The sequence below is a fragment of the Grampus griseus genome, assembly GCF_964374135.1.
Source record: "Grampus griseus genome assembly, chromosome: 6".
NCBI classification, from domain to species: Eukaryota; Metazoa; Chordata; class Mammalia; order Artiodactyla; family Delphinidae; genus Grampus; species Grampus griseus.
Genome location: NC_139000.1, coordinates 4,413,553 through 4,426,218, shown reverse-complemented (window position 1 = coordinate 4,426,218; position 12,666 = coordinate 4,413,553). Strand labels below are relative to the sequence as shown.

The following is a 12,666-nucleotide window of genomic DNA, read 5'->3' as shown; positions in this document are numbered from 1 at the left end:
AGCCTACTGACTGAAAATCATGATGGTACGACGTAACCCTCCAACCCTAAAACACACAGAAACATCCAAACGGGGAAAAAATAAGAGCAACCGGCATCCCATGAACCCACTGGAGGACTAAGTACAATTCCTGTTAAAAAGGGGAAAAAAGTGGGCAGGGGGCTTATCTTTACACAGTCATCCCTGGGGACCCCACCCATGCCAGGAAGGGGATAAGAGGCTCCAAGGCAGTACCTTTCTTTTCATGACATGCCCAGCAAATATGCCAGTTAGTTGCTAAGATCCCAACTTCTCATATCATACTTATCACATCGGAGCTTAAAGCAGATGAGGGTACCTGCCTCTCTGAATCTGCGGGGCCTGGGGCTGCTCTGCTCATGGAGGTCAAGGCAATTGCCCTGAGCCACATCCATGCCTGGGCTGGGCCCCGCGCAGTCTTGGTCTGCGCACAGACTGCAGCTGTCAATGGGTCACACCCACCGCCATGGTTCCCTCTGATACAGCATGTGGACTGACCACTGCTCCTGCTTCACTGACAGGGGGATCAGCAGACACAAAACCACAGGTAAATGGCAAGATTTTAATGGGCTTCAACAGTGGAAGAAACCTCTCTGCTTGCCTGGACATCCGGATGACATTCCCTTTTCAGGCTACCGAACATTGCGGGTCCCAGTTAGAGGGCTGGCGGCGTGGCCCTTGGACAAGTCGCTCTCTCTATAAAAGGAGGGGCGCTGCCCCACCTGATCGTGGAGGTCCCCTTGAGATCTAACACTCGGCCAGAGGGGGCACAGTGCCTGGAGTCTGTTTGGAAATACGGGGAGGTGGGGGGGGCTCAATTACGAGTGTCTTCTGTGTCCCCGACGGGAGGCCTTCAAAGTGACACCAGAGCCCCAACCCTCGAGGAGAGGGGACGGACCTGGAGGGCGAGCAGCTGCGGCAGTGCGATCAGTGCAGCTGCTGAAAGCCTGTGGGGCAAACACAGACCAGATCAGCTCTGCCTGGTCACTCTGGAGGCTCCTCTGCAGCAGCGCTGTAATCTCTGGGCTCCTCCCAGAGGAACCGGGCTGCGTCTAGCGGAGCAGCCCCAAACGAAACTAGAGATTTCAGAAAGAGCCTCCAATCCACAGGGTTGAGGCAAGCTTGACGGTGCAACAAGCTACTGACTTGCCAGAACCTACTAGATGAGTATACTGTCCCCGGGGGGAGTGAGGGTCTTGGGAGTTTCGGTCACTTGGTCAAGTCAGCGAGGAAAAGCAGCAGGCTGAGCAGGGCCCCGGCCCAGGGAGCGCGGCAACCAGCTCCAGAGAGGCTGCGGGAGCCTCCCAAACAAACACGTGACTGCTGCAAAAGAAGGGGAATGCTGACGGCACAGGCACAGGACCCAAGGGCGGAGCTCCCGAGCCCAGCCCAGAGGTCCTTAAGATTAGGGCATGGCCGCCAGAGAAGGGATAAAGCCTCTAGGCGCTCCCTTCCACACCTCCTCCCTTTCAGTTCCCCCACACCCAACAACAACACAAAGCTGCAGAAGGTCAAGGGCAAGTAAATAGCAGCGGACTCAGAAGGGAGGAAACTCAAACTGGTCGTCATCTAAAAAGGAAAGAGGAAGAGATTTACAGGCTTCAATTTACTAGGAAATAGCTACCTGCAGTCAACTATTTACTAAAGGCCACTATACATCCTACCCTGAACCAGAAACCTTATATACAGTTTCTAATTAGACATTCGGACCAGTCCGATGAGACTGGTATTATGTCCATTTTCTAGCCCAGCAGGCTGAGGCTCAAAGGTGTTAGATAACACCCAAAGTCTAAGTCCTAACACAGGACAGGGCTTACCCTTGTGGGGATAACGAACAGGCAGAGGAGGATAAAAGCTGTCACAGGTGTAAACGCAGGGGCACCTGATCTGGGTACGTCTCAGAAGACTTCCCAGAGGAAGTCTAAGACCTAAATGACTAAGACTTTTCCAAAGAAAGGAGGGAGAAGGAAGAAGAGCATGTGCAAAGACCCTGAGATCAGAAGATTCTAGGGAACCGCAATGCATTTTGCAGACAAGAAGTGGCAAAAATAAGAGCAGGGAAAGTGGGAAGAAAGGAAGCTGAACACTGAAGGATTCCCGATAAAATGACATGACGTCGGGCATTGCTTTCAAATACTCCAGTCCTCACCCCTGACTCCCAGAAAAGAGAGTAGGGGGATGTGGAAATCAATGAAATAAGAGTAGCAAAATATTTTTAATTGTTGAAGCTGAGTAGACAATGGCTCATTAGATAATTCTCTTACTTTTGTGTAATTTGAAACTTTCCACAATAAAAAGTTTAGGGGTTTTTTCCCCCAGAAAGAAAGGAAGGAAGGGTGGGGGCTAGAGAAGGGAGCTGGTGCCAGGCCATGAGGCCCTGCACCCGGACTGCTAATGGTAAAGGTCATCTGCCAGGCTCTGCGCTGCATACTCAAGAGAGTATTCACGGAATCCTCACAGCCACCCTAAGACGCAGGACTGTTCGTGCCACTTTGCAGATGAGGAAACTGAGGCTAAGAAGTCTGGCCAAAGGTCTGTCTGCTTCTGGACTCAGGCCCCTGGGTACGATAACTAAAATGCCTCCCAATGCCAGCCGGGAGCTGGAATTAATCCTAAGGGAGATGGAGGAAACCACTGAGGAGCAACCAATCAGGTGTCTTCTTTGTTCCAGGTCCCTGGGAACTGCCGAGCGGAAAATGGCTGCAGTGGGTGGGAAGGGGCAGGAAGCCAGAGGGGAGGCAGTAGCATTGCCCCAAGCAATAAGGGGGGCCTGGGCTCAGACAGCGGCAGTCAAGGTGGGGAGGAAAGACTAAGCGGTTTTGGAGAGGTGGCATCAGTAGATCTTGGTCAGCAGGTGTGAGGGTCCAGGCACCCCACCACGAGGAGCAGGTCTGGGGGCGGGGGCAGGGTTTCCGTCCTGGGCTCCTTCTACCCGAGAAGCCTGTGAGTCCCACGTGCAGATGTCCAGCGGGCACTCTGACACGGGTCAGGATCTCAGGCGAGCTTCTAGGCTGGCTGGAGTGCGGTGTCATCCGTGCACGGCTGGCAAGTGAAGCGGCAAAACAGATGGGCTGGCCCAGAGCAGGCGTGGACCACAGGAGAGAAGCGCTAGTTCTCTCTCAGCTCTTTCCCAGCCCACACCCGCCATGAGGAAAAGAAGACAAGCAAAAGGGGAGGCGTAACATCATATTCTTTCTGCACTTATAATGGTACACGTCCTTCCCCACCGTCAATGTGCAACTCACCAGGAACAAAAATGATATGGGACCATTTCCTGTCTACTAAGCATTCCTGGAAGAGAAGAGAAAGTGCCTTTTCAGGCTATGGTTACAATGTACACAAAGCTCTGGGCAAACCGCACAAACCCAATCAGCCCAGAAAAGGCTGCTATAAAACAGCCAAAGAGGGACTCAGGCTGAGTTCCCCTCACCCCCAGCCCCGGACAGAGTGACTCCTGCAGGGCACGTGAGACACACAGCCAGCAGCCTCTGCAGCCTGCTCAGGGTAGCTTCTCAACAGAGTTCCTGCTCCTTTAGAGAAAAAGAAGGAGGGAATCACACATCTGATTCCAGGCCACAACAAAGTGACAATTTTCAGAAACCACAACTAATAAGTAGAACATAAAGATATGGAATTAGGCCAAAGCCTTGGGGTGGAACCCACTTAGAACTATGGGGGCATCAGGTGATTTTCATGACGGCTTACACTCGGTGTGTTACAGGAGGCTACTGCTGTCTAGAGAACCTCTGAAAGGTAATCTTCCCCTAAGGGCCTCTAGGGCTGCTGCTCTATCCTGGTCTGTTCTGAGATGCTCTGTAGCGTACACAACAGTTGTGCTTAAGAAACGTTACTGGACAAGAATTACTCTCCTCTGCTCCCCAGGTTACACTTTCATTTCCAAAACAATGGAAATGCATAAATGATTCCACTGCTCCTTCACAAGTGACAGCCAAAAGGGACTCGAGAGATCTTCAGTCCAGCTCTTCATTCTACCAACAAGGAATCCAACAGTATCTAGAAACCCCGGAGATTGGTTTTGTTTGGTTCTTTTTCCTGTTTGGTTGTGTTACTCTTTGTTCTTTTCATAATGGCTCACACAGTATCAGGGCTTTGGGTGGGGAGGGAGGAGAAGGGTGCAGGGTTTAAGGCCAACTAGGGCAGCCACTATTGCAGTCAAACTCACTCTGCTGGTAAGTTCATGCTGAGCGACAGGGAGCCAGGAAGGTTAGATTTAGGTGGAAGAACACCTCTAAGAATGGTACCTGCACCTCTGCTAATAATAACAATCCAGAACAGTGCGTGGTCCAAAGCCACGATGATTAAGGCTTTGGGGGGCATTTAAGTGATTTTCTTTCCTCATTATGTTCTGAATGAATCCATATTCCCTGAGTGAGTCGGGGGTGGGTCTGGTGATAAGGAAAACACTAGGAACAGAAATTAGTTACTGATAACACACCAAGTGGGATAATCCCTAAGAAGCTGATGGGGTTGACTCGCCTCTTCCCAGTTTTCGCACTTCTGTCAAAACAACAGCTGCCGCAGAACACCTGACATCAGGTGCTGTCGCTCAAATCAGGCTGACTCAGTCAACTCCGGACGACTTCTACCACGTCCTACCCGCTCCTGAGCACTGGCTGCCAACCCGGCTCTCTCAGGAAGGGAACACCAGGTGACAGGCAACACAGATGAAACTTCCAACCTCAGCCCTCAAAGAGTTTATTTATCATCAGTTCACCAACTGACCTCACCTTTCCTTCCAAATTACGCTTCTGGAATCTGGCCCTGGCCTCCAGCACAGGACCTGAGAATTTTCTCTCATCTACCAGTAACACAACTAAATTTCTCAGTAATGGCCCAAACACAAGCAAGCAAACCACACAAGGGGCTGTAAACTAAAAATTCAACAGAAAACCCTTTTTACTTATTCTTTCATTCATTCAGTGAATTTTAATTGACTGTGCACTGAGTACCAGGAGCCCTGCTAGGCGCTGGGGACTCCCCCCTGGGAACGAGAGGGACACTGTCTCTCTCCGCAGGGACCTAAAAGAGGACGGGGCCCCTAAGGGAAAAGGCTCCGTGTTGCAGTTTTAACCAATCCTACCCGTTACCTCCATGATGCCAAAACGTCAAGAGCACCTTCAAGGCTGGATGTGAGGGACATGAATGTTACAGCAACTTAAAGCCACTGAGTAACCAGATTCTGATGAGAACAGCTCGGGAAGGTAGAGTGGAGCAAATGTCTTCAGCCTTTCCAACTGAATACCCTTGGAATTGAAATTTGCTCTTTCTCTAATAAAAGTGAAAAATTAAGCATGCAAAAACAAAGAAAAGGCAGCGCCAGCCCCGTCCTCAGGGCCCATTTCCCAACCCGGGGAGAAAGCGACACTTCTGGGGTCTCTGCTGCTTGAGACATCACCAGGAAAAGGCTGAAGTCTTCGCCCCCTTTTCAGGCAAATACACGAGCAGCCTCCTGCCATAAACAAACGCAGAAAGTCAAAGCCGGAAATCAAAGCCTGGAGACAGGACACTGGAAACCTTCGGACAGGGGCCTTGAGAATAGTTCAGCCTAACTCTCAGCATATCTGAACGTAATAAGAACAGTCCAGAACAGCGCCTGACCCCAAGTCATGATGATTAAGGCTTCGGGGGGCATTTAAGTGATTCTCTTTCCTCATTATGTTCACATTCACTATCTTACAGCAAGGACCGCGTTGACGTCAATTATTTTTTGCCGTCGTCGAGAGCCTGTCATCTCTCTACAGAACAATACTCTATAGGTGCACAAGAGTTGAAAGCTAAATTCTTTCCCCAATTCAGCACGGGAAAAGCGCTGCTCCCAGCAATTTGACATCATTTCGTTAGATTAGATTAAGTTTTATTTTTTTACGTTAATTTTTAAATGTGTTATCCTAACAATTATGCCAACTACCATGTAATTAACATTCTGACTGACTTTACAAAAATTACACAATCCCCTAAAGAAAATAATTAGTCAGTAAGCGTGAATGAGACTTATCTATGGCCAATGGCACATAAAATAGAAAGTTCATCACATAATGGGTGGTATCAAAGCCTTTCCCACACTTCCTTCAATTCTTAGCCAACAGTGCAGAAAGCTGACATTGGCAAGTTACCCTAAACTTCACCTAACATATTAATGCACTTTCCGGTTTAAACTCGTCGAGGGTAAAATGAAGAATGATGAAAGCTTTTGCCATTAAAAAGCTCTTTTCATTTGTAAGAGAGGCATGATAAACATATATCATTGCTGCTTCCATATCCCCAGCTGGAAATAAGAATACTGGCTTGTTTCTTGGGGCTACTTCTTGAGTTTATTAAAGAAATGTACATAAGGCATCCTTACCCTTGTTTTCCTCTTTCCTTTCAAGGTTTGAAGTACAGTATGTGTATAATAGATCTTAAATCCCTTCCAGAGTAAGGTAAGGTATAAATGAGCAATAGTCAAATAGGACACTATCTACCATAACAGAAATAAAAAACGTTTCCCCTGTAGCCCACCTTTGAATAACTGGCAGGGGCTGCCTAGCCCCAGAACAGAGTTGTGAGCCCAGAGGTGGCCTTAGCAGGAAAGAATACAGAGGGTGGTTAGTGACGTCTGCCCTGGACAAGAGTGACAGTTTCAGGACCATGTCCCATGTATTTGCCATCTCCATCCTTCAGTAAACCACTAAAAATGAGTAAAATGTGATACCAGTTTATGAATAAAATATAACATATGAATTGCTCCTGTGATGAAGGTTAAAGGGGGAGAAATGTTTGGTATAGTCAAAACCTTAAGCCAAACCTGATGAAAGCATCCAGTTTTAGAGGAAAGAACACTGACCTACATCAGGAAAGGCAAATTCTAGTCTAGCTATGAAGCCATGAGCAGGTTGGTTCACTTGGCCTTGGTCTGCTTGGCTATAAAATAAGGGGGTAAGATAAACATCTCTTAAACATTCTCTTTATTTTGCCAATGAATGTTTTAAGACTCCAAAATCCCCTCTCTGCTGCGGCACTCGGAAGCTGGTGGAACAGCAGTTACTTCAGAGGCACGCACCAGGCCAGGACATGACTGAACCCCTACACCACTCACACTGCTCATATGGGACCTAAAATCTGTGATACATTTCTACATCTAGTTTTAAGCTGTAGCATCTCCAGGACAAGAATTTCCACATACGTAATATTTCTTTTCCTTAACACATCCTCTTTTCCACCTGAGGGCAAGGGTGGGGGGCAGGGACAGGGTCTTCTATTTTTATACTCTAATAAATTCAGCAAACAATTAAAACTACCTTCATTCAAAAGTTAAGAGTCATCACTTCAAGTTAAAACCAGTCGCTTCCACTGAGTCCCACGCACTCATGGTTTCGAGATCAGCCTAAATCTTCCCACCAATGAAGTGTCCATCCCTCAAGCCTATTCCAAGAACATTACCCACGTGATACATGAACACAGCTTCCACGTCCAAACGCCAAAAAGCAAGACTTTCTACCAGGAGTCCAACCAGAAATAAGTCACCTACAGATCAGATCCCACCCAATCACCAGGTAAACTCACATTAGGATGTCCAAGCGTGCCCCTGGGGAAATAAGGATGCTCAAACAGAAAACCCTGAGAGGGCAGGGCTATCTGCGTAGGGCCAGAACAGTCTCATGTCTGGCCCTGGCAACTGCAACAGACATCTCTAATTTCTTGTCTGCCCTGCGTCCTCTCCTGCCTCTATCTAATTCCAAGCAGCCCCAATTCCTGTGCTTTAGCTGATCTGCACTGGGCAGTCAGAGAATCCCACCCCCTTAACTCAATGAGCTGTCTGGGTAGGTAGGGGCCACCTACCAAACAGGGCCAGAATCCGTTTTCAGGGTCTGGTGTGGACACCTGGAGATCACCTAGTAGAAGGACCACGCAAACCTACAGCTGCCAGTGTGTCTTTTCCACCACTGGGAGATATCAGGCCAACACTGGGAAGCAGGCGTAGACGGGGCAGGAGAGTGACAGATCCCCATACCGCCTGGGCACCCTGATCCTCGAGACTGAAGTGGGTCTCTGTCAACAGCAGCCCAGAGCTTGGAGGACAAGCCTCATAGGTTAAATGCACGCATCCCAGGTTCAAGGTTCCACTGCAAACCGAAGAATGTTAAATACTCTTCCAGACAAATTCAAAGGAAAAATTCTACACACTGGAAACACTGTCAAGGCTCACCTGTCACTTAAGACCTGAGAGGGAAAAGAACCACAGGAAAGAGGAAAAGGATGACGGATAACTGGAGGGGGCAGAGCAGTTCACAATCAGTAACTGTAAGAACTATTATCTCCAGGGAGGTAGCAGTCTAATGAGGAAAGCTTCCCAAAATGTTCCAAACATATATTCTAGCTTGCTCTCAGCAGCAACAAAACCAAACACAACACAATAACGCACAGCGCCCGAACAAGAGGAACTTGTTAGTAAACAGACTAACTGTTTCCAGGCTTCTGAGCCTAATTGTTCCTGTTATTTTTACACTGCAGCTTACTTTTCCTTTACAGCCGTCCTAAGGTCTACGCCATGGGCCTGCCTACTGCAGGAAACCATGAATAGCAAATCCCAGGGAGAGCGTTTAGAACAATCTCCCTCAGACGGGTGTAGAGTAATTAGAGCAAAGAGAGCATTAGGAGGTTATTTATTTTATACATAGTATACACACTACTACGTACAAAATAAATAAGCAGCAAGGACCTACTGCTGGTTACCTATTTTATAGCACAGGGAACTATACTCAATAGTTTGTAATAACATGTAAGGGAGAGAATCTGAAGAAGAATACACACACACACACACACACACACACACACACACACACACACACACACACACACACACACGTATCACTGAATCGCTGTGCTGTACACCTGAAACTAACACGATACTGTAAATCAACTATACTTCAATTAAAAAAAAAAAAAGATGAAGAAAAAAAAAGAGAGATGGGGACTTCTCTGGTGGTCCGGTGGTTAAGACTCCGCGCTTGGGTTCGATCCCTAGTTGGGGAACTAAGATCTCGCAGGCCGCGTGGCACGGTGCGGGGGGCGGGGAGAGAGAGACAGTAATCTACCAAACTCTAGTGATGCTCTTCCATCAACAATGGGGAGGACAGGCCAAGCAACATAAACCATGTGAGTGGCTGCACACTGAGACCAGCAGTCCTTCACCTTCTGGGGGTCAGGGACCCCTCTGAGAATCTGATGAAAGCTAGGAAGTCCTCCCCAGAAAAACACACACACACACACAACATTCTGCATGTGATTTCATGGGGTTCATAAAAGCTGCTCCCTACACCCAGCAACCAGGTTAAACGCACCTGACTCTGAACAATCCTCAAAGACTTCAGAGGGAAGCCTGAAACTTCCAACTCTGTAACCCGATGCTGAATCAGAACAAAAAAGGAAAGAAAAACCCTCACTCTCTGCCTTTATGAAATGCAAGAAAACTTGCTTTTTCCTATGTTAGCTCCATGTCTGACATGTCCCCCTTACCTTGTTTGACCACTTATATGCCTGAAGGAGCTGACTGTAGAGAGGGGTTTTGTCCTGCACGGGATCCAGACTCAACAGCCCGCTGTTATGGAGAGGATGGTTCTCGGAAGGCTTGCCGACCAAGTTGCTCAGCCGTTCCAGCTCACTGAAAAGTAAACAGATACAGCAAATAAACCCGGGTCCACTGCAACTCCAGTGCTAAGCCAACCACACTGGTCAACGGCTGTTCTTCAAACCGCCCATCAAAGGTCCCTTAAGAAGAAATACTTTCTGAAAGGTTAAGAAGACTAGGGCCACTTGAGACAACCCCTAACTAGGGGCTGATCTTGTTTTGCAACTGAGCTCTCTGGCGCCATGCTAAAGGAGAACAAAGGTTAAGAGCGATGAAATCAGTAAGCCTCCTAAAATCAGCCTTGAACAACTCGAATCATTCTCTGAGGGGGTGTGGGGGGAGAGGACACTTTCTGGAATTTTGAAACGCAATATAACACTGCTTCTCACTAAGGGTTTTCAGACCCACGTACAGATCAGTACCTTTGGCAGAACAGCAAGTACCTGAATAAATGATGATTATTTACCATTCACACAGAGATAGATTTGTACGTGGTGCTTCACAGATGTTAAAACTTAACAAAACAAAGAAGAGGGCTTCCCTGGTGGCGCAGTGGTTGAGAGTCCGCCTGCCGAAGCAGGGGATGCGGGTTCGTGCCCCGGTCTGGGAGGATCCCACACGCCGCGGAGCAGTTGGGCCCGTGAGCCATGGCCGCTGAGCCTGCACGTCCGGAGCCTGTGCTCCGCAACGGGAGAGGCCACAACGGTGAGAGGCCCGCGTACCGCAAAAAAAAAAAACAAAGAAGAGATAAAGTAAACAAACGGAATGGGAAGACAGCACCGAGGGGCTGTGTCAAAGAAACATGCTTCAGTCTAGCAAAATAAAAACCTCTAGAGCAGCTTGGGAAAGGGAGCCAACAGCAAAAGCACGTTCCAGGGCTTCCCTGGTGGCGCAGTGGTTGAGAGTCCGCCTGCCGATGCAGGGGACATGGGTTCATGCCCCGGTCCGGGAAGATCCCACACGCCGCGGAGCGGCTGGGCCCCGTGAGCCATGGCCACTGAGCCTGCGCGTCCGGAGCCTGTGCTCCGCAACAGGAGGGGCCACAGCGGTGAGAGGCCCGCGTCCCGCAAAAAAAAAAAAAAAAAAAAAGCACATTCCAGAAGCACGCCAGTCTGACGGGCCAGTCTCAAAGCGTCAACAAAGGCTTTGTAGGGACAGCTGCTCATGCCACGTTCATTCTGGAATCTTCAGCCACCTTCTTCTTGGTACTGCTGTCTAAAGATTTAAGAAGGCAAAGGGGTGATGTCAACATTCTTAAGCTTTCTACAATGGTGAAGGGTTACAACATCCTGTATATTACCAAGGGAAGCCAATCGAAGAGGAGACGGAGGAGAGGAAAGAACCACCAGCGCATCCCCTCAAGCAGGGAAAGTATTAACGGGCACTGCACCAGAGAACAGCAAGTGGATGTGGGAGTTGAGGAGGGGTGTGTGACTTCCTGGCTTTCCCCCAAAACAAGAATGGCAGCTACTTAGAGGAAAATAAATAAATAAATAACAAGAGGCTCCCATCATTTGGTCACCACCTCCTCTTCCATCCTACCTCCTCCTTCCATCTGGTTACTAAGGGGACCAAGTTGAGACGGGAAAAAAACAAAACAAAACAAAAAACCCAGCCACTCCAGAAATTATAGGATGACTAGCTCACCCAATGCCTTCCCCTGCTAAGGTCAGTTCTGAGAGGTAAAAGGCAAAAAATCCTGCAATTCTAACCCTCCTGGAAAGGACTGACTCTCATAAGCAGGGGAAGGCAAGTCCAGGACGTAACCAATTAAAAAGGGCCTACTATGTGCCAGGCATTTTACAAACATCCTCTCACTTAATTTCACTTACAAAGTAGAAGGAGGTGACTTGTAAGAAAGAAATATACAATCCTTAACCCTAAAAGACCACAAATTAATATTTGTTGGGGGCCGGGGGGAGGTGTAAGCAGAAGTGATTAAGCTGGTTAAGGCAGAGATTAGGTCTCTCTAGAGACAGAAACTTAAGAGGAACAGTGAGAGTGGGAGTGAAAGTACTGATCAGGTGGTTTCGGAAGGGGTAGGGGAAGAAAGAACAAAGCCTATTTTGTCGTGTTTGGGGGTGGGTTAGAGTGGAACTGATGAATTCCAGGTTCAGGGACGAAAACCTGGGGCCAATCAGATGGAGTGCACTTGGCTTTGGGGCAGCGCTGGGCAGGTCCTGTTTGGTACTATTTTATCAGACATGGTGGGGCCCAGCGGGCCCACAGGTGAGAACCCTGCCGAGCTGAGATGAGGAGTGGAAGCTCCTGGGGAGAGCACGTCCCCCAGTGAGAAATGGAAGGACCACTGAGGGGGTCCAGGGCGGAGGGAGACAGCCAGGACCTGGAGGCCAAGAGAAGGGAGACGAGAAAGCGGGGGTGGAGGATGAGGTGGCCCTGAGGGGCAGGTAGAGGCTTGGAGAGGAGGGAGGGGGAGCAAGAGAGCAAGGAAAATGGACAGCAGCCCCTGACTGAGAAGACTCGCGCGGGGTCGGGACAGGGCGGGAGGTCCCCGGCCCCTTCAGCCGGTACCTACTTGAGGTCTCGGTTGACCGAATGCAAGTTGTCCTGGAAGTGCGCAATGAAGGCCTTCTCCCGGCCCTCCAGCGTCTCCTTGTTGCGCATGCCATCCTTCAGGCAGTCGAACACCCTGCTCACGCTGGAGCGCAGCGCCTGGATGGCACTGATGGCCTGGGCAAAGGCTTCCAGGTTCACGCCGACACTTAACACGTCCGCCATGTTGCCGCCGCCACAGTGGGCCCTCCAAAACCAGCGAGCAAAAAGCCGCGCTCGCTGATGACGCAAGCCCTCGAAGGGCTCTGGGAAATGTAGTTCTCGCGGGGTGGGGCGGCCCAGGTGATCCCTCAGAGCCCTGTCCCAGAGAGGGTTTCCACTTTAAACATGCGTGGGCAGGAAAGTGATCCCCTGGATCTGGGGCAGTCGAGCTGCACGCTCGGCTTTCTTAATGGTGACAAGGAAATACAGAAAGTTCCCTCACTTCCCCAAACTTGCACTCTTGG

At 49.3% G+C, this 12,666-nt stretch overlaps 1 protein-coding gene across 1 annotated transcript in view; it reads right to left on the bottom strand.

The window, feature by feature from the left end:
• Positions 1 to 12,403, bottom strand: part of MED27 (mediator complex subunit 27) — a 196,914-nt gene extending 184,511 nt beyond the window's left edge. Inside the window, exons 1-2 of the mRNA XM_082657425.1 lie at positions 12,183 to 12,403; positions 9,535 to 9,679 (exon numbers count right to left, since the gene is read on the bottom strand). Coding sequence (XP_082513551.1) covers positions 9,535 to 9,679; positions 12,183 to 12,385 — 348 coding nt within the window. The 5' untranslated portion in view covers positions 12,386 to 12,403. The remainder of the gene's footprint in view (positions 1 to 9,534; positions 9,680 to 12,182) is intronic.
• Positions 12,404 to 12,666: the final 263 nt, after the last annotated feature.